At 35.5% G+C, this 26,811-nt stretch overlaps 1 protein-coding gene across 1 annotated transcript in view; it reads left to right on the forward strand.

Moving 5' to 3' along the window:
- Window positions 1–26,811, forward strand: part of FMN2 (formin 2) — a 185,488-nt gene that overhangs the window by 152,602 nt on the left and 6,075 nt on the right. The window contains exons 16-17 of the mRNA XM_032216827.1: window positions 5,197–5,248; window positions 17,555–17,704. Of these exons, the coding sequence (XP_032072718.1) occupies window positions 5,197–5,248; window positions 17,555–17,704 (202 nt within the window). The remainder of the gene's footprint in view (window positions 1–5,196; window positions 5,249–17,554; window positions 17,705–26,811) is intronic.

The following is a 26,811-nucleotide window of genomic DNA, read 5'->3' on the forward strand; positions in this document are numbered from 1 at the left end:
AAAATTTCTAAATGTCTGGGTGCTAGGACTGTAATGAATCATATATAGGCAAGTAGTCCTCAATTTACAACTAACATTAGGACCAGAATTTTGGTTGCTAAATGATGTGATTAAGTCATCACATGATTTTACAACCATTTTCAATCTGATTGTTAAGTTAATCACAAGATCATTAACTGTATAATGTGTATTACATATGAATACATTGTAATACATGGCTACATGTACGCATAATATTTTAACACTCCTGTTTAAAGAGCTGTATTAATTTAAATGTGGAAAATTCACATTATTCATCTTAGAAAACTTCAACTAATTATCCATTTTTTTTAAAAAAAAATAACTGTATGAGATGTTTGAAATATGGCCAAATTTAAGCATTCTTTAAATGTAGCAAAGGAACAAGGAAAATCAAAATCAGTAAACATGCAGAAACATTCAGACAAGGAATTGAAAAGTTTCTTGCTACATTCCGTCTGTGATTATTAATACCCACTTTAATGTTCAGTTACCCTGAGAAGTTGAGGTGTTTCTCTTAAGATCAAATAGGCTGACAGTACTCCTGACATCTTTTGATTCCAGTTCTCATAGATTCTAGCCAGCATATCCATCTATCAGAGATGATGGGAGTTGTAATCTGAACTCCTCTGTAAGATTGCAAGATCTCATAATGCTTTCTACACCTTTGTATTTAAAGGGAATGTTGGTTTTTCTTTTTTTCTTTTAATAATGGAATTTTCATTTTTTTAATTTAATTTTTCCATAGTTCATGAAAGTTATAGAGACTCAGCTATTTCAGGACAGTGTACAAGTTTCTCAACAGATGTGTGTAATACTTTCCTTAACCTAATTAAAAACATTAATAAAAGTAAATTTTGGTTTCATCGCTTTGGGTAATTCTTTATATTTCATTTGAGAGCTTGGCTTCTATGGACTTGCTCCATACATGTTCTAAGAAAGTGATCTTTAAACTTTTTCTCATTAATTTGATTCAGCATTTTCTCCATCCGTAGTGTCTTTCTGAATCCAGTTCTTAGTTTAGTCAATGAGATGACTTTTTCATTGAGAAGTAATTGCCATTCTTACCATTGCAAGCTCATGAAACAACAATGGAACTTTTGGTCTCCAAGAACATTCAGGAAACTTACTTTTGGCTCTAATGCAGAAATTGCCTGCTATCTTTTTTTTTTACTTCATGCTAAGCATACTTTCTTTCAAGATATCTATATTTCAACAGTTATTCATCACAAGCCTTTCCAGTATCAGTTGCCTTTTATTAAGAGTTAAGATCCAGTAATCAAGCAGCATGAATGTGGCAGTGAGTGTCAAAAATTGTTGGCTCCTTTTTCTCTAGTTATTTCTATACATAGTTTTGTGTCATCTTCTCATCTCTTTCAAGAGTAAGACATGTGGCATAAGACTGTTGATAGCAATCACTCATCTACATTGGCTCATGTTTTCTCATTGTTCTGTATAAGATTCTGGACTTGTTACTACCTGTACAGTTTTTACCTACAGAAGAAAAGTATATACCATGTTCTCTGATTCTACTTCTACTTTTATCCTATGTCCCACACAATCATATGAGATTCACAATGCTGGATAGTTCTCACATATTCTTGCCCTTCTCATCTCCAAAAGGCTTATTTTTGAAAAGAAATGTTTTCATAAAATGCCCTGGGGGGGCGGCATGGTGAGGACAGGGGACATAGAGATACATCTTTGAACCATATGGGGCATTGCCAAGAGAAAGATGAGAGACATGAGACTGAACAATGCAGAAGAGCAGAAGGCTGATATTGAAGCATCCTGGTCTTCCATAATACCTCAGCAGTGCCACAGGCTGATAGCTTCCATGCCACACTGCATTGAGGCAGTAATTGCTGCAAAAGGGGCCCAAACCAAGTACTGAGTACATATGCATGCTTTTACTTTTCAGAGGTCTGATATTGTTCTATGTATTGTTCTTGTTTTATTGATTGCATGTAATATTCTAGTTTTCTGAGATGGTGGATTTGGGGTTTTCATGAGCTGTAAGCCATAATCATCACAATTATGACAAATCACAGCTTGAACTATCTTGCTTTGCATTTAATGAGTCTTATCTCATATATTAGTTTCACCTTTTAAGTTGCATTACTGAAATAAACGAACTTTTGATGATATTCTAATTTTTCGAGTTTCACCTGTATATCCTTGAAAAAATGCTACAATTTCAACTGAATAAGGTTGACAATGAACTCTTGGTATTCATTGCTCAAAAGACTAAACCTCTGGTCCCACAGACTGACCCAGATTGGATCCTGCTACATATATTTGCTTCATTCTAGGTATTTACTTATATCTTAGCTATACACTGCAGTGACATTCACTAACATACCTTCCTATACTAGGAAGTTTTTAAATAATCTTTCAACAACTGTGGTGGATGCCAAGGAGATGCACTGTTTTTGTGATGACGTTTAGCATCTGTATTTGAGGAAGAGTTGTAATTAAGCCTATTTTTTTAAAAAAAAGTATACCTCTGCTCAAAGGATAATTATGTAATGGTTTACCCAGTTCAAATTTATTTGGCTCCAGGCCCAATTTGGCTTAATTATAAATTGCAGGCTTGGAATAAAATTAAATGGTTGTGAAGCTAATGTTATGTTTCTCCTGCTGTCTAACCCCAAGAAGCATGTTTGTGAGCCTTAACTTAATGGAGTTTAACATTGACTATTATTGTGGATAACTTAATGAGAAATTTGCCTGCCCTGTCATCAAATTCTGTGTCTCCATGGGTTCTCAAGTCAATATGATGAAAATGTGTGGAATCATACATCCAGACTACCTGAAATTTGGATCTCATTTCCATGAATTAACAAAGCTTTGTCTTTCTCTGTTCCTTGTCAATGGTTCTTAGCAAATAAAAAAGTGGTCAAGTTTCTATTTTAAAAACATGGTTTTTAAAAGTGGATGTAGTAACTTTTCAATTTCTCCTAAGCATTTTGTCTAACAATGGGTGTTGAAATGACAATTGGGATTTGAGAAAAAGAAAACTCTATGCAGTATTAATAACAGAGTGGTCAGTTTAAACTATTACAGACAAGCGCTACATTCATACACCAGGATGCTCTGAAGCAGCTTTCAGAGATCAAATTCTAAGCATTACACAATCCTAACCAAAACAAAAACGACAACAAATCACTGAAGGAGAATGATGAAGAGGACAAAAACCTTCGTGAAACCTCTTGTTGATATGGTGTAGACCGCTTCAACATTAAGTTAAATTAACACTTAATTTAATTTAACTTAATTTAACTTTTAATAGTAGGCATAATAGCTGAACTTTAATGGTTCTGATATCGTGTTGTCCTATTTAGTTTAACCATTTCTTCAAATCTCTTGGAGCAAATGTACAGCAAGTTCTCACTAACATATTCGGAATTGTTTTATCAAGATTTGTTAGGTCTAGCTTCTGTTCAGATTTTTTTCAAAGACTACATACGTGGTTTGTGTAATTACAAGTAAATCAGAGTTTCACCGTAACTCTTGATTAGCATAATTTGCCAAAAGGGAAAATTCACCTGTTATCATAACTCATCATCAAAAAGTATCAAATACAGTATTAATTTAAAGCTGTTCAATTTTAAGCAGGTGATTCTTGTAACATATAGAAAGATCATTAATGCAAATAAAATAAAATAAAAGAATGACTCATGATGGTTTACCACCCCCACCCTCGTAGATGAGAATGAAAATACATTTGACGAATCTTTAGAAAGTTATCCAAATGTTGGAACCATTTTGTTTTAAAAGTGAGTAAAAGCGCAGTTTTTTAAAACCTACAGGACTAGTGGGCAATTCATTTTCTATTGGCTTTGTTCTTACTTCACTCTGCCTCTCAACAAATAAGATCAACTTATAGCAATCTAACTGCTACAAGAGGAATATAGGAAACCTATTAGCAAATCAAATCCTAATGCTTGTACAGGTAGTCCTCGACTTATGGTCATAATTGAGCCCAAAATATTTGTTGTTAACTGAGACATTTTATAAGTGAATTTTGCCCCATTTTATGACCTTTCTTGCCTCAGTTGTTAAGTGAATCATGGCAGTTGATCAGTGAGTAACCTGGTTGTTAAATGAATTTGGCTTTCCATTGACTTTGCTTGACAGAAGGTCACAAGAGCGGAATCACATGAACTTGGGACATAGTAGCGGTCATAAATATGAACCAGATGCTGAGCATCTGGATTTTGATCACATGATCATGGGGATGCTGCGAAGGTTGTATCTGTGAAAAACATTGGTAAATCACTTTTTCAATGCCATTGTAACTTTGAACAGTCACTAAATGGACTGTTGTAAGTCAAGGACTACCTGTAGTCCCTTTAAATCAAATTTACAGTCCCTGTTAAAAAGATTGGATAGTTATTAAGCAATATTTTTCAGCAAACATGATTTTAATCCTTTTATTCAATATCTAATCATTCTTATGATCCTTAAATAAAAGGAAAAACAAACCTACCCAGACTGATATTTTCCGCCCTATTTTTATCACCCATATTCCAGAATCCGGAGACAAATGAACCATCACTTTCCCTCTTCTCTACTGATACACAGAGAGCTCCCTATACTGCCCATATCATACGTTCATAGATGCCCACAACATATACTGAAGATATAGGGGTGGGGTATAAAATTGTGCAGTAATTAGAAATTTTCTTTTTGTTTCATGTGGAATAGAAGCTGGTGAATTTTTCAAGAACTGTGTTCTATTATTAAAAAGAAATTCAATTTGAGACTTGAAAAAAGAAAAAAAATGGGGGGGGGGAATTGCTTGGATTATGGTGATCCTGTCTGTTCTAAGTATGGCGAAATTGGCAGAATTGAAGACTGTGAAAGACAGTCTTTATAAAGACAACTTTATAAAGTTAGAAATGGTTTATAATGAATTCGGGGCAATGAAGGAAAACCCTTATATGGAAGTGTCTTCAGATATGCTCATTTCTACTGTGAGTTCAAGTGATCTTAAACTGTTTCTGGATTTCATTATTTTAAAGTCAAGGCCAAGCTCATTGCTTCAAGAATCATGTAAAAAATACCGAGACAGAAGTTTTCTCCCCCAAAGTATGTGCAATGAGAATTTATTTAATAACATCACTGCAACAATCTTTATTTTATCTATAACTTTATTTTCTGTTTGTTACTTAGCTAAAACTGACCATGAGATGGAAGAAAAATCTCTGGCAGAGACCCACAAAAGGTGAGATGAACAAGTTTAATTTGAAAAAGATTTCCTTTGGTACTTTATTGATCCTAGATTATGAAAGAAGTCTTAAAGGACAATCATGCAATCATAGTTTATTTGAGATATTTGGCTAGCCAATTATCTCATACATTATTAAAGCTAGAAAGTTTAGGCTTTTGCTGAAATTACTACAGCACTACCGAAAGAATTCAAATAAAGTGGTTATTTGCTTGAAATTGTGGGCATTTTTCTTCAGACTAAAAACAGATGCATTGCTCTTATTCTATACTTAAGGCTCCCCACTTACAAAGGAAAGGAAAAAAGGAAAAAAAGATGGTATTAAATTATTAATCATACTGAAAATTCAACATTGCTTTTATGTGTCAAATTAAGTTTGCAAAGAAGCCACGGCCGTCTGTCTAGTTCAGTAATGATGTAAGCATTAGCAAGAACTGAGGCTTTGAAGACTTTTTAGTTGTTGTTGCACAATTTCTTTCCTCTTCTTTTTTGCAATTTCCTTGCTAATGCGGCTTACTTTAAGAACTGGTTTTCGCAGCAAATGGAATTTTTTTTTAGAAATTTCCATTGCTATTAAAGCCAATTCTTAAAATTAATGTTTTCTAAATCCACTGGAAATGACAGAGTGCCAAATTTTGAATCATGGCTTTACAAAATTAAATATTTATATATGTAATTATCTACTCCCTAGGTCCAAACAGATTCTGGAAACCTTAGGAACACTAGTGAACATCCTTAGGGGAAAAATGTAAAATGGTTTTGAGTTTACTCTGGTTGTAGCTGTGTTTTTTTCCATTATTTGCTTCAAAGTCATTAGTAGTTTAAATACCTGGCTACTGGCCTCAGTCTCCTTCTCACTCTATGAAAGGTTGGAGAAGGCTGAATCTCAATATTTTTTTAATTCAAGTCTTCATGTATTGGGCATAAAAACTTAAATAATTGTTAAACTCTGCAAAGTACTTAAAAGACTTTACTTAAAGGAATTGTATGAATAGACACAAGGAAGGAATTGTGCAGCCTTGAAGACATGGGCCACATAAAGCCTTTGAGTTCTTTGAGTTTTTTGAGTCCTTGATTGATTATAGTCACGTTTTTTGCAGATTTATAGTTGCACTTTGAAAGATATACATCTCATGCCTCATGCAAACTGACTATTAGAATGCAGTAAAGGAAGGGGCAGAGAGAGCTTTATTTTATTTTATTTTATTTTATTTATCACTCATATGAAAGATAACAGGAATAAGAATAAACATGAATAAGAACACATGAAATGGGTACAAATAAATGGGGACAGTAGGATAGGAACATTAGGTACGCTGGTGCACTTAAGCACATCCCTACTGATCTCTTAGGAATGGGGTGAAGTCAACAGTAGACAGTTTAAAGTTAAAGTTATGGGGGTTTGAGGATATAACAACAAGTACTGCATTCCTTGTATATGAGGATATTTCAGTCATTACATTTATAAAATTCTTGCAGTAGTGCTTAAGAATTTATTAAAGCATCTTTAGATGGACAATTAGGCAATCTCCAATTTGCAAGTGTTTCACTGTTATTTAGCAGTAGCCATGAAGCAGGAGTTGATTTTGGATTTCTATCTCTAACAGTTTATTTTGCCTTTTTTTAAAAAAACTGAAAATCTTAATTTTTTTTAAAAAAAATTAACTATTAACAATAATAGAATAACACACTAATTTTAAAAATACTTTGGATTATTACCTTACTGAACTCTATGATAAACTCATTGTTATGTGATTAATGTCTAAATGCGTAACAGGATTTTGCCAGCTCCCCTTTTTCCAACGCATGCTCTCCCCATATATTTCCATTAGTAGTTCAGTTTATTTCTAGAGCAGATTTTAAAGATACAAGAAAAAAGGAATTTCTCTGTGGAAATTAATTTACAGAAATCTACCTTTGGATTCCATCCTATAATACACATGTGTGCCACTGAAACATTTAGAAACAAAAAAAAAATCTTCCAGGGATCGTAAAGCAAAATGCATGTCATCGTGAATATGCTTTTTAAAGAAAAAAAAAAACAAGTATCTAAGTCTTTAGCTTGTTTTGTATGTATGACCTTTCAGAATTTTTTTTAGCATTTAATATTGCCAAACAACAGGAGGGCAATCTGTTTGTATAATAATTTTATTTGTATATTATATGGTGTAGAAAAATATTCCTTTATATTGCCACAGTAAACTAGGTTGCTTTTTTCTTCCTCTAGGATATACACGCTGTCAAAATTTTATTTACCATTCAAACTATGTCAATGTCAAAGACACTTTTGGGGCGGAGGGTAAGAGGAGAGCTCAAGAAAACTAAATAAATAAGAGATTAGTTGCATTCTGCTAATCATGGGTAAAATAGCTAGGCACTGGGTGAATAGACGAGTTACTGCTAGCTGCAGTGATGGATTAGCTGAAGCACAATTAATGTGATTTAATGTGGTTGGATTTTTCTTTTTGAAGTGACTATGTGCCACAGAGTGTCTATGTCATGATTACATGTCTTAGAATGACAAGGAAACATTGATTCATTGTTTGAAATGGAAAAAATGGTTTTACAACGCTGCCTCTCTATGGCATTGTAAAGCCAAGCAACCATGAAAGAAAATGAAATAGCTGAAACGTTCTTCAAGTGGATACTGTTTTAAGCACAATGCTTCTAGAAAAAAATCTAATTGTTTATCAGTTGAGCTGAAATGGAAAATTAATCTTTCACACATAATGAAATGGTATGTTTGACCTGTGGATTCTATAAAGTCATGGGCTGTTCATTTGTCAGAAGTGAGATGTTTAATCATTTCTGAAATGCTGTATACATTTTTATTTATTTATCATATTTAGTGATTTTTAAGACCGACAATGTGTGAAGTGTTTATTCAAGAAATGGGTTTTTGGCACATGAGCAAAAAGAAAAGTGAAATGTTTACTTCCCAATAACAGCACATTTTGTGATCTCTGGGTAAGGATCCTGAGACAAGAAAAAAAAAGTCTCACATCATTCTGTGTTTATCCAGCTTACACAGGCAGACAAGGAAGGCTCCAGCCTGTTATTAAAGTTGAAGTGATACAGCCCCAAACAATGACGTCAGTCCCTGAATAATATTGATAAAGTACAAGAGCAAAAGATATGACACTTCCCAATTTCAGCTTTCGTGGGCAGTTCTCAAGAAGCCGTAAAATATTTGACACAGTCAAGTGAAAAATACAGTTTGCTTCAAAAGAAGACATGAGAGTGTCTTAGGCATAAACATTCACAATTTTCAGTGATGACAGACACTGTTTTTCAAGATCTCATCCCCAAGTCTTTTCTCAGATATTCTGTGTGAGATCCTTTTATAACAAAAATAGGACTGGCAAAGGTGGAATCTGCTATCTTTTGTTTAAAAAAGTAAATAGATGTTCACCTTATGCTCAGTGACAACCCAATTGTGTGAAACTTGATGTGTGCATAATCAGCACCATTTCTTTAATTTGGAGGTGGAGGGTGGAAAGATAAATCCCATTTTTAGGAAATCAGGAAAAATAAATAAAAGGTCTCTACTTTTCTTCTGGAGAGCTGAGATCTTCCACATTCTGTGCAAAAGCTATGTACGTTTGGACTGAAACAGTTGGAATCTCAAGTTAAAAAAATATGTGGCCTAAAACATTTTTTTAAAAAAAACCCACTTCATTTGTGTATCTCACTTTGTGACTTAGACCTTAAATTCTAGATGTAGCTAATTCTCAACTTATAACCACAATTGGGACTGGAACTTCCATTATTAAGCCATGTGGTTATTAAGTGAATCACAGATGATCTTGCTATCTTTTTTTGCCATAATGGTTAACCAATCACACAATTGTTAAGCCAATCCAGGCTTCCCAATTGACTCAATGGAACGCCATCTGGCAAAACTGCAAATGGGACAATGTGACCCCAGGATACTGAAACTGCTGTAAATACATGTCAGTTGCCAAGCACCCACATTTTGATCACGTGAAGAGGGGAATTTTGCAACAGTCATAAGTGTGAGGAGTGATCATAGGTCTCTTTATTCATCTTAATTTCAAATAGTCATTAAGCAAATGGCCATAAGTCAAAGACAATTATTTACATTGTTTGTGATGTCAATTATTATTTAAGCTTCCATTTTTTAAAAAAGAATTTGAAAGTAAACATTTATCTGTCTTGGATTCTGTCTGAAAAAAAATTGAAGAGTCTATATCTGATGATGGAAAGGGGGTAAATGGGAAAGCAGGAAAATGAACACAGGCACCCATATGAATGTAGATATACTGCAAAGTCAAAAGAGCAGCTCATGTGTATGTTTCAAGGAGAAACATGAAATTATGTGTTGCATCTTTGTGTGTCAACTCTTGAAAGTGTGTATTTCATAGTATTTTTTTCCAGTAATCTTGATGAATATTTTTTGTTGTACTGGACTTGCTTTTGTATGGATTGCTTCTGTATATGCTTTTGATTTTATGTGCTTCACTGCATGATTATATCAGATCACAGTCCTTTAACCATCCCAATGACTGATTATTTAAAATGGCATATGAATATTTTTCCTGAATGAATGAAAAATGAATATTTTTCCATATTGAATGGTTCATAAGAGGTGCTGCTGGTTTCATGGCAAAGTATCTTTACTGGTGGTGTTGCAGTAGTCCTTTGAGTCTGTGATGCAAATGCACATCTCTCTGCTGGAGTATCATAGTAGTAACTGTGGACTTCTGGAAATAAGAGTAGAGGCAGTTAATTGTATCAGCAGCATTGCTTTAAATTCCTACTCCGGTAACTCTTAGCAGGATTCATAACAGTTATACAAGAAAACTAAAAATAGAAATATTTATTTTATTTAAAATAGCCATTATAAACCATTGTCATGCTTATTTCAGTGCCTGTTGTTTTTGTAATATTCTTGTCCATATAAGAAAGAAATCTTAATAGAGTGTCTGAACACAGTCAAAACTTATTTTTGGGCTAGAATTCAAACACACAGGTTTGATAAAGAGTTGGCGTTTGAAACTTTGTTGTCGTTCTCATTAAGTAGATCAAGGAACTAGATGGAGGTTTATTTAAGGAAAAAATGTCCTCTTTTTTTTTCTTTTCCTTTTTTTTAACATTGCACCATCCAGGAAAGTTGCTTCATGTAGTTGGTTTGGGGGAACAACATCTGCTGCTACCCAATGAACTTTGTGGAACCCACAGACATCTGCTCTGTCTCATTTGCAAGGCACTATTGGAATAAAATCACTCAGTTTTGTGCTGATGTGGTTTGCCTCCGTTGATGCAAGTGCAAAGGGGCATTCAAGGTCCCATACACTTCCATTTTGTAGGAGTAATTTCAGCTCTAGAAACCCAAATATGTGAGCAATTATGCATTCAGCTCCATGTCTTCCCGGCTTCTATTCCTACCTGTTATGGCCAGTTTGATCTAACTATAGGAGACTGACAGGATGGATCTATAATGCCAGATATCTTGAAGGAGGTGCATGTTCTTCAGAAAATGTGCTCTAATGTTTTGACTATTTCTAAAGGTTTCTAAAGGTCTGCAAAATGATAATATTTATCTCAGTGAACTGTGGAAATAACATTGAATATCTTGTTGAAGTACCTTTATTTCTTACCTTGAAACTTTAACCAACTATTCCATTAGAGTGCAACTTTAATTATTCTCTTAGACCTCTAGGCACCTCTGTCCTTCTGTAATTCAGAACATTGTGGTACTACGGCCACACTCAGCATGGGATAATCATACCTCTTTCTCATGGCAGTTAAGCTATGATATCTCAAGAACATTGGGAAATATGGATTTAAGCCAATACTATTCAACTTTATTTCCCTTTCTGTTTTATCTGCATTAAGAGAGTCTGTGCAAGACCAAAAACTGGAAGTGATATTCACTGGAGGAGACTAGTGAGTTCAAGAAGATGAAGGCATTTTGAAAATGTAGTTAGTCTGTTCAGGAACTGGAAATGTTATATGCTGTGCATGATATTGTTGGAAGTACAAGTGACTTCTACAGCACGATATAAATGTAGGTCTAGTATAGTATAACCTTACGTTGGTTCAGTCGAGCCAAAGTGCATAGCTAAATGTCCATGGAGATTCTAAGTCAACCAGGCCATGGATGTCCCAAAGGTGGCTTTTCAAGAGGCAACTGCACTTTCTGTTTTTTCTTTGAAGATGTTTCGCTTCTCATTCAAGAAGCTTCTTCAGCTTCTTTCCAGTTGCCTCTTGAAAAAGCACCTTTACGAGGCTCCAGGTTACCTGCTGAGTGACATAATCCCATAAAATTGAAGCTTGTCTCTTCCTTGTTATAGTTTAGAACAGGGGTCACCAACCCCCAGGCTATGGACCAGTACTGATCTGTGGACTGTTGAGAATCAAATTGCGTAAGCAGTGGGCGAGCACACGATGCTTCCTTTGCACATGTGCAGAAGCTAGGTTGTTTGTGCAAAACTGTCCCTCCCCCCTCCCCCTGCCACTCCTGCCACTCTATGAAGTCAGAAAAGTTCAGAAGATACCTAAAAACAGATACTTTGCTCCTATCATTGTAGAGCATTAGAGGATTTTTTTATACTGAAAACTTTGTGATTTTAATAGTTATATTTTTTGTATATCACTCAGGATGATTTTTGTACAAGCGTCATATGAACCTAGAAAATAATCTCAGTCTCTGATTAGTAAAATGTACTGTATGTGGGGCTAGCCAGGTAGTTGGGCCAGAGAATGCAATGAGTGCAGAATGCCATGGCTAGGTTATTAAATAGTTAGAATAGTTACTAAATTCTTCTGAAAATGTTGCACTAGCTGCCAGTTTTCTAAACCCATAGCAGAGATAATAACATACAAAGCCTTATACTGCTTAGAAATTGATGAAATGCTAGAATGCCCTTTTCTTTATGTATCCCCAACAACTAAGATTTAGCAGGAAATCTATCTTCAGGGTGTGACCTTGGCTTGGAATCTACCATATAGTGATCTAAGAAAGGCTGTTCTCAATACAATTGCTCTCTTGTAGAATACCCTTCTCTTATTGGTCACAAAGATGCACTCTAAGCTGCACTGTGTGCTTCTAATTTATATATCAGCATTTGTTTTCATGGACAGAAATTTCCAATACTTTATAAGTAGATATATAGATATTAGATATGCAGCCACATACACATACAATAGCTTACAGATCAAAGGTTGGCATCAGATTGGGGAAAAAAAGTTACTTGAAAGCAACTTTACAAAGCAAGCAAAAATAATTTTTAAAAGCTTCATAATCCAGTATGTTTATCAAAATCTATTCTTGTCTATGCATAGATCAGACCCAACGCCTTCCAATAGCAATTGCGGTGGTGCAAGAATTTTGCAACTTTCCTGGAGATTTCACTAGACTGATCTCTTAATAAAATACTTACAATCTCTGATTGCGGCCAGCCCAAGCATCTGCTAATAAAGGGAGAAATTAGCTCTGCTTGCAAGGTAAGGTATAAAGGGCAATTCAATAGAACTTGCACTACTTCCAAGCACACTGGTAAGCATTCCTGTTAAGGGATGTTATTATTCCTCCTAAGGGATGTTATACCTTTCAAGGACTAGGGTATCAGATCTTGCCACCTGAATGCCCTTCTATGGGGAACAAAAATAGTATTACAAGGGATGTTGCTATGCTCTCTATAGTGATACAAAGTTCACATCTAAACTCTCTGCTTAACTTCAGCAAAGATCGTGCACAAAAAATGAATCATTTGCATTTAAAAAAAATATACTTTTAGGCCTTGCTTAAGATGTCCCATATCTTCATGGATTAGGCAGATCGATATAGGGTCTTCCTGTGATGGTAACCAAGTAATGAAATACACTTCTCATAGATCAGGGATCAATAGAGTGCTTTTAGGTGCTGGATATCCCATTTACCTTAAAATGCAGTTCCTCTGAAATTCAGATATTTCCCTATGAGTACAGCATTCTGAAGGGGCATTTAACAACGTTTTAGTAAGAAATTGCCACCTTTACATGAGAATTTGGGGTTTTTATTGTTTAAAATTCTGTGGGCAAGGATCTAGAACCTGAAAAAAAAAGATGAGTCCAAGTCAAGATATTCCCTTAGCACTGCCTTTTGATCTATTTTGGCACAAAATAATTATTTTGCACTTATGTACCTGAAGTGTTGTTCGTAGAATTTCTTCCACCCTTGTTTTCCTGAGTGGAGGGGGAAGAGATCATCCTGTTTGATTCTGCTGGGTTTCCTTCCACTAATTGTTCTGGAATTGAAGCCATAAAAAGCAAATATCAAGGCACTATCTTTATTAAGGAATATCTCAGTCTTGAATATGGGGGATCTAAGCTGCTTGGAAATCCTTGCAGGAGATATTTAGCCTCTGCCCTCCATAAACAAAATAGCAGTGTGAACAACCAAAGGCTCATTTTTCTAAGCAGGATTGAAAAGTCATGCTAGCTGAAGCAAAGCTCCTGACCTTTGCTGCCTCTATTAATCCCCAACAGCGACCTCCCCCACCTTCTGTGTTAGTGGTGGAAACATAGGTACAGCGTTCTAACCTTCAAGATAAGCATCTAAGCTGAGAGCTTTCAGCCTCCTGCACTAGCTTTGCAAAGACTGCTCTTCATTAGGAAGTGTCCTCACCAAAGGGACAAGAATGTAATTAGCAAACCCATGATGAGAACTGTGGAGTTTTGGCTGGCAGGTTTTCCCTCTAATTACGCCACTTCTACACCCTCCTAGCCTACACTTCAGCAGTTTTCTATGTCCAGCCCTTGTACTTGGGAAATCATTGACCCTGGTTTTGTCCTCCTCTTTGCCTTTTAAGGATGTATTTATTGAGCATTCACTGCAGTCAGTAAATAGGAGATGCTCTGTTTCCATTTTTATCTTAGAACCTTCACAAGCCTAGTTTATTATAAGAAATGTGAAAGCAATAAAATATTGCCATCTTTTTTTTTAATTTTCCCTTACTTTAAGGGGTTTTCCCCTCCATTAACACTTGTGTTGCTGTCAGAAATCTCTTTGTTTAAGTGGACTTCCTTTGATCGATTGCGCCTCAATACATTCCTAGTTTAATGAGTTTCTAAACTTTCAGTTGCTTCCAGTTTGCCCACCTGCCAGCAGTACAACATCCAGGAATTCACAGGACAGATTCTTTCACAGGACAGATTCTTTCACTGCAAGGCTCATAGGAAGACATGCCTAGGAAAGATAGAATCCTTTAAAATAGGTTTGGGGTTTTATAGAGCTGTGAGAAAAAAATCTCGATGTATAAGCAGGATGATAACAAAATAGCATTCGAAGCCATCTGAAAAGAGCTCCTGAAAAGTTGTGTCTTATTCTGCATCCTATATTCCTTAAAGACATTTCTACCCTGCCTTTTAACCTTTAAAAAAGCCTTCCAAAACAGTAACATTAACTTAATAGTAAAATAAACAATTTTCCAACTTTCAAAACTAAATTAAATTAAACCTGAGATTAAGACAGAGGAGAGGGAGAGATAGAGACAGACAGGAAAAAAACCAAGTTAGATCATAGCAAAAAGTCAAAGTAAAAAAAATCTTATAGCTGCTAATTGTTTCTGCACCAAACTTGGAGAAATTGCTTGATATCACTAACAAAATATAGGCAGTGTCATTTTAAATACATATTTTTTTCCTGAAGTTTTGTTACCAGCCTTTGGAATTGATCACAGTTCATCTGCAGCTCTGCCTAAAACTAATCCTGAATTGTTTGCTAAAAGATACCCCCACATTATACGTGTAAATTTACATTGGAAAATTAGCATTCTTAATCTAGTTAGCAATAGAAACTTTATATCTTGAAGTTATTAACGTTGGTAAGGTTCTTGCTTAAAATGCATAGATTATAAATTAAAATGTTGTTCATAAAGGTGCAGAATTCTTCTCTAGCTACAACAAAAATATTTTAAAATAGCCATTTATTTTTTTAAAAAACCCAAATCTATTTCCCTTCAAATTCAGTGTTCAGTTATTTGCACTCTCTATATATCAGAACTAGTTGTTGAGAAGACAGGGGTGATAGTGTACCAAACCTTGCATTCACTTCTCTGTTTTCTTTTTCCTTCCTTTTTTTTTTAAATAAATGAATGCTGTGGAGTTGGTTTAATCACCATATATGGGAAACTTTCTCAGAACAAATGGAGGTGATTACTTTAAATGCAAGTTGCCTGCGCTCACTTGATAAACAACTTAATTCCTCAGGAACCCTGTTTCTAAGCCTCCTTGTATTCCAATCCCTAGTCTTCATATTTGTATATAAATGATATTTGTGTATTATTTTTGACAGCGTTCCAGTGTCTGAAGTTTTGCATCTTACAAACAAACTCACTTTTGCAGAAGTGACCCAGCTGAGGACTTGATTATTTCTTGTAGCTGTTTAGATAAAGGAATTCCGTTGGCAGTTAAACGTCTCAGTGTGTCTGAATCAGCTTTCTCTTGGTTCCCAGCAAGATTAGCAGTGATCTGTGCAAAAGCCTGCCTTTTACCCTCTTTGATCACATAGTATTCTTAACAAAAGCTTTCATGTCTCCGGTAAACGTTAGTGCTATTTATCAAACTCATCAAGCATTTATTTGTGAGAATTTCAATCTACTCTGGCTTCTCAATTGTTGAAAAGGCTTGAGATGGAAAATTATGGTTTATTGTTATTTTATATTTAAATGTAGAGCCTGTAAGGACTTTGAACATGCTTTGAACATGATGCTTTTAATCTTATATATCCTTCGGTAAATGTAGTGTTGTTCTGTGGCCCTAGCATATCATACCTAGGTAGCTCCAGTTGCTACCTATAGAGTGGTGTATAGAAAATACGTGAAGTCTGGAGAAACATAAGGTGTTTATGGGAGAATTTGGTCATATTTAGTGCTTCCTCTTTCTGAATGAGCTGCACACTGATTTTCTATGGAGACAGTCCAGAGTCATCCAGGTCATGGTTGTCCCAAAGGTGTTTTTTTTAAAGAGGCAACTGGACTTTCTTGTTTTTCTTTGAAGATGTCTCTTGAAAAAAGCACCTTTTGGGACTGCATACTGATTGCAGTATCTTTGAAAAGTCTTAGAATATTGTCCATTCCCATGAGTTTGACTCAGTCTGGGAGAAGGGTTGTTTTCACTTGTCATAAATCAAGGCTTCCCCCTTGAGCAAGTTTTATTCTGTGTAAATTTGCCAGCTATCAGATTACAACAAAAGGAACAAAGGAAAATGTCTTCCTTAAGGTTGTTTTTAATACAATTTTCTAGAGCAAGGGCTATTTCAAAAATTGTTTGGGGATGGTTTTATTTGACTGCAGGACCTTTTGCCCATCACTGTGACATATCTTTCTTTTGTAAGAACAATACACTGTTCAGCAATCCTCAATTTTTAAGACTGGTGGCCATATTTGGAATGCCAAGGGCATGTTGTGCTTTCATTCATAAAATAGCTGACATAAAGAAGAGGTCTAGCTCATTCTCAACAGCGGCTGCCATGGTGGCTTTGTCACAAATGAAGAATTCATTGACTAGATGATAAATGGGTAACACTAAAAAAAACAGGTCACTCAAGAATAAAAGTGGAAAGGTGGGATCTGAGCTTTTCTCATACTCAAATCCACAACCTGAACAACAGAATATTTTCATAGAGAGAAAAAAAACCTAGCATATTTGCACAGGCAACAAATATACAAATATATAAACAAAAAAACAACAACAAAAAATACAATTGTATGTCCAATCACACTTGGCCAATAAAAAATTATATTCTATACATGCAACAAATATTGCATATAGGCACAAAATATAACCAGCCATGCATAGATAACATTTTTCCTCACACATCATTGCTAACCTTGTTGGTCGGTGATGCTTTGCTATCCAATGTAACAGTGTTTTTTTTTTCATTTTATTTTTATTGGTTTAAAAAAAAAATCAGGTGGAACAAGCAGCCAGATAAAAGCATACATGGTGTCTTTGTTGTAGCCATGAATTAAAATTTCCCTAAAAATCACAACAGCAAGCATGACATACATTGTAAAAGGATTGATTTGCTATGAAAAAGTGATGTGTGAATGGTAATACCAATCTTGGTTTTCTTGGTTTTAAAAACTGGTCCAATGCAATTTTGCTTTCACAATCCCTTGCAGATATTAAATATCAGTCTTTATCTTTCCTAAAGCTGATTATTGAGATGAAGTAATCATGAATGTATTCTAGATAATTATCAAGTAATTTGTAAAAAAAAGTATCATCTTTGCATGAGAGAAGCAGATAAAATAATGTTAAATAAATAGTTGCCATCTTTGTTTCCTTTGATAGTTTTTTGGAGACTGCAGCATATTTCTGTATGAAAGCAAAAATGGGTGAAAAGGAGGTTTCCTTGAATGCTTTCTTCAGCATATGGCATGAATTCAGTTCTGACTTTAAAGAATTTTGGAAAAAGGAAAATAAACTTATTTTGCAAGAAAGGTAAGTAACGTTTAATCAACTTTAAATTGTTAGAACATTTTGGGAATTTTAGGCTGGATATTCTGACTGAGGGGAGGAGAATTCTTTCTTTTTTCATGCATTTCTTATGCACATGGCCCTCACAACCACAACTGAGCCCAAACCTTCTGTTGCTAAGTGAGACAGTTGTTCAGTGAATTTTGCCCCATTTTACAACTTTTTTTGCTACAAACGTTAAGTGAATCACTGCAGTTGTTAAGTTAGTGATACAATTCTTAAGTGAATCTGACTTCCCCATTGACTTTGCTTGTCAGAAGGTCACAAAAGGTTGATCACATGACCTATGGACACTGTGGCAATCATAAATATGAACCAGTTGCAAAAGGTGGTCATATGACCATGGGACACTGCTACTATCATAAATATGAGTCAATTGCCAAGGGTCTAAATTTTGACCATATGACTATGGAGATACTACAATGGCTGTAAGTGTGAAAAATGGTCATAAGTCACTTTTTTCAGTGCCATTTTAACTTTGAATGGTCACTAAATGAACTGTTGTGAGTCAAGGACTACCTGTATTGTGATTGTTCGCAGACAGACAATCTTGGCTGTAATTCGAGAAAGCAATAGATAAATCTGAAAGTAAAAGTAAATGATAATGGCTAGTAGGCTTACTGCCCTTTAGATTCTGTTATTATGAAAACAGTAAAGTGTACTTAAGCATTTCAAATTCTAGCAGATTTGCTACAGACTAATTGTTTTATGTTAAAATCTCCATCAGATATTATAGTGGAATCTTTGTCTGTTAAAACACATGCTATAATTTATATGTTCTCTGTTACGCTGCCATAGAACATGTTGTACTTCTTACAACAGCATAATACTGCTAAATATCCTGGCAAGATTTTACCCTGAGATAAGGTTCCAAAACATCACTGTTTATACCTGGAACATACCAGAGCAAATTTGTCTGTTTTAAAAACTCTCTTTGCTATGTCTTCTCCAAGATTTTCTAAGTTTATCACATGGTCCCATACATCTTAAAACTATTATATTTATTTTAAACATATAATTAGTAAAAGTTGAGCAGCAGCAGGAGGAGGAGGAGGAGAAGGCTGGAAACCATACCAAAACTCGAGGGGCACATATGGTCTCCACCTTTTCCTCTTAAGCAGTGTCTGTTGACAGTATTTGCTACACAGTCTAGTTTGCACTGCAGACCACCAGATATAGAATGGTCAAGTCTGTGTCGTGAAATAAAGTTATGCTGCTGAAGCCTGTGCATTTTGCATTAGTTTATCTGTTAGTGGATTGTTTCTATTGAAGTGATCAATTCCTTTTTGATAATTGAAGTTTGCAACTCACTGAAGACTTACTCAAGTATTGTGCTAAACTACTGAAGGCTACAGTTATCTCAGTGTTCATGTACTTATTGTTAAGACAGAGAAGTCAACCATGCTCTCCCTAAGTGATTCAAAATACTCTTTAAATGGCCAGGAATATTTTTAAGTTGAAAAGACCTAGTTCATCACATTTAAAAATGAATACTTGGATAAATATTTCCAGTTTAATCTTTTTTTAAAAAACAGAAAAACTAACCCTTTTTGTAGAAAGAAAATGTTGAATAAGCCCTCCTACGTGTTACTACTAAATGTTTTATTAATTCACTGTCAAAGGGAGCAGCCTCCTCTTTCTATTTTTGAACACTGGGAATAGATAGGCAAAGAATATGAAGCATCAGTTCTGCTGCCTGAATGCATCAGCACCAACCATTCCCGGACAGCACTCTGGGTGATTTGCAGCTGTTTCTCAGTTCATTTCCTTAACAGCATAAAACATAAGTAAGCTTATGATAATTATTTTGTTTTTATACTAAAAATCTTGGTGTTCATTGATGCTGACTTAGTAAAAGACATGCTCTGAGATTTACAGAATCCCAAGTCCAAAATATATTTCTAATTAGCAAAACTAAAATAAAGCTTTCAGTTGCTGTATGTCTAAATTCAATTCCAGTTGCTCTCACCAAAACTTTTATCATTTGAGCAGAACAGTTTGGGGGAGGGAGGTCAGTCATTATTATTAAAATAATTAGGAACTGAAAACCTTTGCAAATCACTCAGATCTCCCAGGCTATCACAATTTATCTTTGGCTGCCCCAACACAAGTAATTCAGAACAATAGATATGAAAGAGGTTAATGTTCATGTATCTGTTGTAGCTCTTAATTATTTGTCTCAAGACATGCCGTCATATTATTTCCACTTAACGTGTTTGTGTATTATTTTCATTGACAGTGCTATTTTGAACTCAGAAGAATATAGACTCCTCAACACAATAACATTCATTTCAAGGTTTATTATCTTCAGTTTTTCTACCATATTCTACCTTATGGTTTATAAAAGTTTCTTATGGCTTATAAAACAACAACAATGAAATTTTATTTATAGCAAAGATGAAGCTATAAAAGAACAATATGGTTCATATTAATTGGAAATCAGTGAAAAGTTATTGGCCACAGAAAATGGTTAGCAAAAAGTTTGAGAGTATCTTGTCAAAGATGATTAAACTAGCCTGATGCCCTCCAGATACTTTCAATTCCTACGATCCATTAATAGAAGTGTTTTGTGGGCGGCAAAGTAGATGGATCTTTAGTACCTATTTTACTTGATTTTCTAACCTATCATTATTTTGATATGTCCCGTTATTCTAGTATAGCTGGAATAGGGAAAAGCTTTCAAGGACAGGAGGAAAGTTGGGTCTTGAGCATATGAAACTAATTTCTTCAGTCAGGTCTCTCCCTAGCTCAGATTAAGGTAAAGTGAGGAAGTGAAGGAATCACATTCAAATTTGCAAGATTCTGTAACTGTAGCTGTTACAATAAAAGTAGCCCTTACTGCTATTTTATTTTATTGGTTTCTTTAGTCTGCTTCTCCAAATAGGCTCACATCTACTACTGTGTGTGTGTGTGTGTGTGTGTGTGTGTGTGAGAAAGAGAGAGAGAGAGAGAGAATTGTTTCCAATTCCTTTAGTAATATGTATCGTATTTCATGTAATAATACTAGTAATGTATGCATTGTAATGTGCGTCCCTTTATGTAATGTAATGTATGTATTACATTATATTAAATACAGGGGATCAGAGGCTCAGTGGCTAAGATACATAGCTAGTTGATCAGCTTCTGCCAACCTAGCAGTCTGAAAGCACATAAAAAATGCAAGTAGAAAAATAGGGACCACCTTTGGTGGGAAGGTAACAGCGTTCCATGCGCCTTTGGCATTTAGTCATGCCAGCCACGTGACCATGGAGACGTCTTTGGACAGTGCTGGCTCTTCATCTTTGAAACGGAGATGAGCACTGCCCCCTAGAATCAGGAATGACTAGCATGCATGTGTATGGGGAACCTTTACCTTTTATTACATTTCATCCCAGAAATAGAAGCAAAAAATTAATGACATGAGTTTTTACTAAAGCCCAACCTTGAAGCTTTATTTCACAGTATCAATATGATGATTGTATTCAGATTCAGGGGAATCTCAAGCTAGTTTTTAGCAAAGCATGTGCATTTTCTCATTGACATCATATCTGAATGTTGCACCTGCTGTCTGTATTTTAAGTTTGCTCTGGAACCTTTGACCTTTTCCTCTTTTTCCAGAATTTTATTTTAAATGCAGGGGTCTTTTTTTAAAAAAGCGCAATTCAGAGTGGTATGCGCTGAATCTTTGAGTAACCAGATATTGCTTGCATGAACAATGGCTTACATTCCAGTCATTCATAATACATGAGGGTATCCAAAGGTTTACTTAGCTCAACATTGACAGCAATGGAGTGTGACTGCACTCTGTTCTTTTAGTAGTCATCATTATTCTTCACTTTTGGCTAAGAGAGAACAACTTATCCTTCTGACTTGATGGCAGGAATCTTAATTGCTCATTCCAAGGTTTCCTAACCCCTTTATCCTCTACCATTTCTCTTGGGTTTTAGGCAGGGTGTGAATTGAAAGGGAAAGATTTTATTCCTGAAATGAACAGCATCTCTTAGGTCTCTGGAAGAGGGGCACTGGCAAAGAAGCAACTGCATTTCTGATCACATCTTTCTTTGTAACAGAAGAAGCATATGGCCTTGCACTTTCTCAGTACTAATAACTGTTATCTCTGCTACAGCAGAAGATTTAGAAAACTGAGGTGAAGATTCTAACTAAAGTGCTGGGAATACAAGACATTTTCTGGACAGAATATTGCACTTATACAGATCATTCCTTAGGAACCCAAATAACACATTTTGCAGAATTTCCTATAAAGGTTTCTAGTTTTTGTTTGTTTGTGTCATAACAGCAATCTACAATTGTCTTCTGCTTGAGACTTCTGTATTTATTTTTATGCTTTATGTCACATAGATAGCAAATTATTGATTTTTTAAAAAAATCAGTGTAGGATGGCTTAAAACAAATATATTAATGGTACAGAAGATGCAGTTTTTAAACATTAATTAGAATCATTTTAAATACTTTCAGAAAGCATTTTGCAGATCTTTCAAAGGAGTCAAAACAAGTAATTATGACAAACATTGGAAGACAGATTACTAAGTGTTGTCACACCAGAATATTCAGACTTATCTTGCTGAAAAATTACTGAAGGAAGATACCAAAAGGAAACTATCCATGACAATGCTAATATGTAATGAATGTTTAGTTAATGAAAGAGAAGTAGCAAAAATGTTGCACTGGAGAGAACTGATTGTAATAATAATGTATCTGAGTTGAAAGAAGAACTAAAATTTAACAGATACATAGCTTGGATTGGAAGTGGATTTTAATAAATACAGAATAATGCTAAGTAGGATTCTATGACAAGGAAAAACTAGTGGAAAAAGAACTGTAAGGATTAGACATTCCTAAGAAAGGAGGCGTAAAGGTGCTTTTTCAAGAGGCAACTGGACTTGTTTTTCTTTAGAGATATTTTGCTTTTCATCCCAGAAGCTTCTTCAGAGCTGAAGAAGCTTCTTGGATGAGAAGTGAAAGATCTTCAAAGAAAAACAAGAAAGCCCAATTACTTTTTGAAAAAGCATCTTTGGGACAACTATGATCTGGATGACTGAGGAATCTCCATAGACACTAAGAAAGGAGGAACTATACTAAGTAATGCCTGTGCAAGAGAAAAACAGAAAAGCATCAAAAGAAGTGTGGTTGACTGAAGAGTTTTAGTGATGATCTGAAATTTCAAAAGAATAAGGCCGTCTTCAAGGAAAATTATACAAAAGTTGGAACTATAAATGATAAATTTCAAAATGTCCTAGACTGGGTGAAGGACAGCTACAAGGGCTTTTTTCAGATATCTTCAGAATCAAAGAAAAAGAATCTGTTTAGTGAAAATGTCAATATGCTAGCCTAGCAAGTAATATGGAAAAGGGTAGATCGCCATATTCTTATTTTCATTGAGTCTTCTCCAAAAAATGGCCATGTATTCTAATAGAAAATTTGAAAGGATAAAGTTGAACAGCCAGGTTGATGGAGGCATGGTCAGGAAATATTTATTTTCAATGAGTTCAAGTCTCCAGAGTTAGATGAATTCCATCCTAAGCACTGAAGAAATAAATAGAAATATGGCATTCAAATTATGGGAAGTAGTGGTTCTAATCTATTCTATACTGGTCAAGATCCATTTCAAGAATGGTATCCCCTTCTGATCACCAAAGCTGAAAAAAGTATGAGATCAAGGGAAGGCCAAAGGTTTATCAAGGAAGTAGAAACTAAGTTCTAGAAAAAGTAATTGAAAAGACTTGCATATTTATGCTGAGGGAAAAAAATACCAAAGAATGTTATGATAACACTGTTATCAGCAAAGAGAATGCCAGGATTTGTATATTGTGGTTTTAGATCAAAGGTGCCAGAATGATGGGCTTAAATTACAAAAAAACTGATTCCAATTGAATGTTGATCTTGCTACCGAAACACCAAAATATACTGTAGTTTGCCCATGGAGTCACATGTCTAGAGAAGCAGTAGACTTTCAGTTATTAAATGAGATCAATAAATTATTCTTTGTCAGAAATATCTTACTTTAAATGCAGAGTCACTCTGTGAGTGAGATGGACAGTCTCTAAATTCATATATATATCTGGTGACATTTTTTTGATAAAGAAACATATTTCTGCCTGGTCTCAATACTAATATAACCCAATTATGGCAACTATGAAAATAGCACTGTTTCAGATATTTAGGGTCTAAATCAGGGCTGTCAAACATTCAGCCTCTGGGCCAAATGCATTACGCACTGGCCACACCCAGTTTAGCGAAGGGGGGGAAGTCCCGATACATCACATGATGCTGCCATGACAACATGAGTTTGACACCCCTGATCTAAATCATCCCAGACATAGTTCCTATGAAGGCATCCAGAGCAGTGTCTAGACTAGCAGTATATATTTCTTAAATTACATATTCAATTTGTAGAAAATCTTCTGGGAACTCATTGTACAGCCTCTGTTTGGATCCCAGAGAGCATAGTAATGATTCCTTTTTGGCAAGATATTCAAACAGGTAATGCTTAGTTGAGTTAAATTTTTGGCATCCCATTTCAGTCTGATCCCAGTCTGATTAGATATTTTTGTCTCCAAACGTTCAGTGAAATAGTTTTAAATTTGGAATGTGTATAAGCCATTTTATACCAGCCAAAAGTCAGATAACTGATTTGTACCGGTTGAATCATTTGATTTATCCACAGGAGTAGTCATATGTACAGTATGTTGTGATTATCCAGATTTAGCATGGATTACTTGGGCTAGTTATACCTCTCCCCAAACATTTCCAATTAGATTAATCAAAGCTGATAAAAGCAGTAGTATCTTTAGTCATGACAGTATATTTAAGGAAGATAATATGGAGACATTATCTCTTTTCTGAAACCTTTTCTTCTCGTTTCTGCTTTGTTAAGATAATTGCACCAACTAAATTGAAGACATGGCCATAATATTTTTATAATGCTTGCTCACATTCTCTTTCTCTATATCCACAAACTAGTCTTATCTTGTACTAGAGTCCAGTTTAATTTTTTAAAGCTAAAATTAAAAGTTTGCAAATCATTAATTTTTCCAAAGTGTATATTCCTAAATGTAATGCAAATTAGACTTAATCACATTTCACCAAGTCTATCACAGATTGAATCAAAAATATCAGAATACTTTCCACTATCGACTTCCAAAATATCAAGCCCCATTATGTATCTGGGACTTGCTTTGCTATAAAAGTTGCCTCCTTCTTCAGGAATAACAGTTAAGCTGGCACCTGGTGTGTCATGTTGTACTTCTAGATGAAAGCGTAGATTCCTGGCCAATACGTCTCCACAGTTCATTGATCTCCCTCTGAAGAAAGGCTGGTATGTCTCCCTACAGATTACTCGGCAGGATGATTTAAAGCTTGCTGTTGAACGATTTAAAGTCTGGCATTGTGTAGCTATGCACGGCATAGGAAGGAGCATGCCGGTAAGCTGTCAATGCTACTTCCAAAGAAGGGCATTAAATCTTGTAGCACGAGGCATGTGCTCTCAAAGTAAATTACCCACCAAAGAGAAGTCAATGAATTTGACTTGGGAACAAGATACCTGGAGACATGGGAATTCTCATTCTTGAGAGAATCAAAAGACAGAAAGGTTGGAGGCATGGGACATCCCCCCCCCACCATATACTTGGACTGTACCTACAAAATCATGAGTAGCTAAAGTTCTTAAGGCTGAGAAGTGGGTATAGGTAAATTCTGTGAGTATTTTCTTCCTCATAGGTTGTTTCCATCCCATTCTGTGCACATACCTGTTTCTCTCAACATCCCCCCACAGCTTACAATTTCCATGTCATGCCCATTTCTTCATTCTGGATCCTGATCCCTGGAGATTGACATATCCTTCCTCGAAGTCCCACCAATAATGGTTGCTGCTAACTCAAGAATCAAATTATCTTACTAATTCGGAGATGTCACCTGATCATCCAGCACTTTGCATTAATTTAGAAGCAGCTCTCTTCCCTCTGAACAAGATTGGAGTCAGGTGGTGTGGAGTGGGAATTAAATCATGCCAGTTTGCCAGTTTAAATTCTTCCCACTGGGTTGCTGCCTTTAAAAATCAAACAATTTGGTTGTGGTTAATCATAGTGAAGGAAATATTATTGATAAAAAATATGTGTGCTGCAGATCTGTTAGCTCAATCTTTAAGTTACAAATGCAAATTACACTGTTTGTAGATTTTAGTTTAAAATCCGATATTCAATACCCATTGAAAATGGGAATCTCTGTACTATAAATCTTGGGAACTAAATACTTATTAATTTAAGTGTTAAATTAATAAATGGATAAATGCTATGTTAGGGTCTTGGAACTAAAGCAGGTTTAACGCTCTGCTATCTGTCTGAAATTATTCAAGTCAGAATTTGAAAATATTATGAATAAAGGACTTTGTAAGCATCTTTAAATATTGAAAAATATTCTTAAGTACTAGATGTGGGTTCCAAACTCATCAGAGGTGGGTTGCTCCCGGTTCGGCCCAGATCAGGTGAACTGGTAGTGGTGGCAGCAGGAGGCTCCACCCACTCACCCAGATGCTTCTGCGCAAGCACAGAAGCATCGCACACAAGCTCAAGTGCATATGCATGAGCAAACTGGTAGTAAACAAAATGGAAACCCACCACTGAAACACATCTTTGTCTACCTTCGTACATGTGTGCACCTGTGGTGAGTTTCAAATTTTTTAGAACCTCTTCTGTAGGTGTGGCCTGCTTTGTGGGAGTGGCTTGCCAGCCATGTGATTGGGTGGGAGTGGTCTGCCAGCCATATGACTGAGTGGGAGTGGCTTGGCAATCATGTGACTGGGTGGGCATGGCCAACTTGTAAAATGTGGTGAAACTCACTTAACAACGTTCTTGCTTAGCAACCAAAATATTGGCTGAGAAACTCTGGCATTTGAAGCATGCAAGTCTTAAAGCTGTCAAGTTACAAGACCCTTGCACCCCTAACCCTTTAGAAAAAAACCCAGGGGTGTTCAAACTTGACATTTTAAGACTTGTGGACTTCAACTCCCAGAATTCCTCCTCTCACTCTTCATGTTGATGATGTGCTGATGGGCAGGGGGAGGGAGCTGGAACCGG

This window comes from Thamnophis elegans, chromosome 4 (genome assembly GCF_009769535.1).
Source record: "Thamnophis elegans isolate rThaEle1 chromosome 4, rThaEle1.pri, whole genome shotgun sequence".
NCBI classification, from domain to species: domain Eukaryota; kingdom Metazoa; phylum Chordata; class Lepidosauria; order Squamata; family Colubridae; genus Thamnophis; species Thamnophis elegans.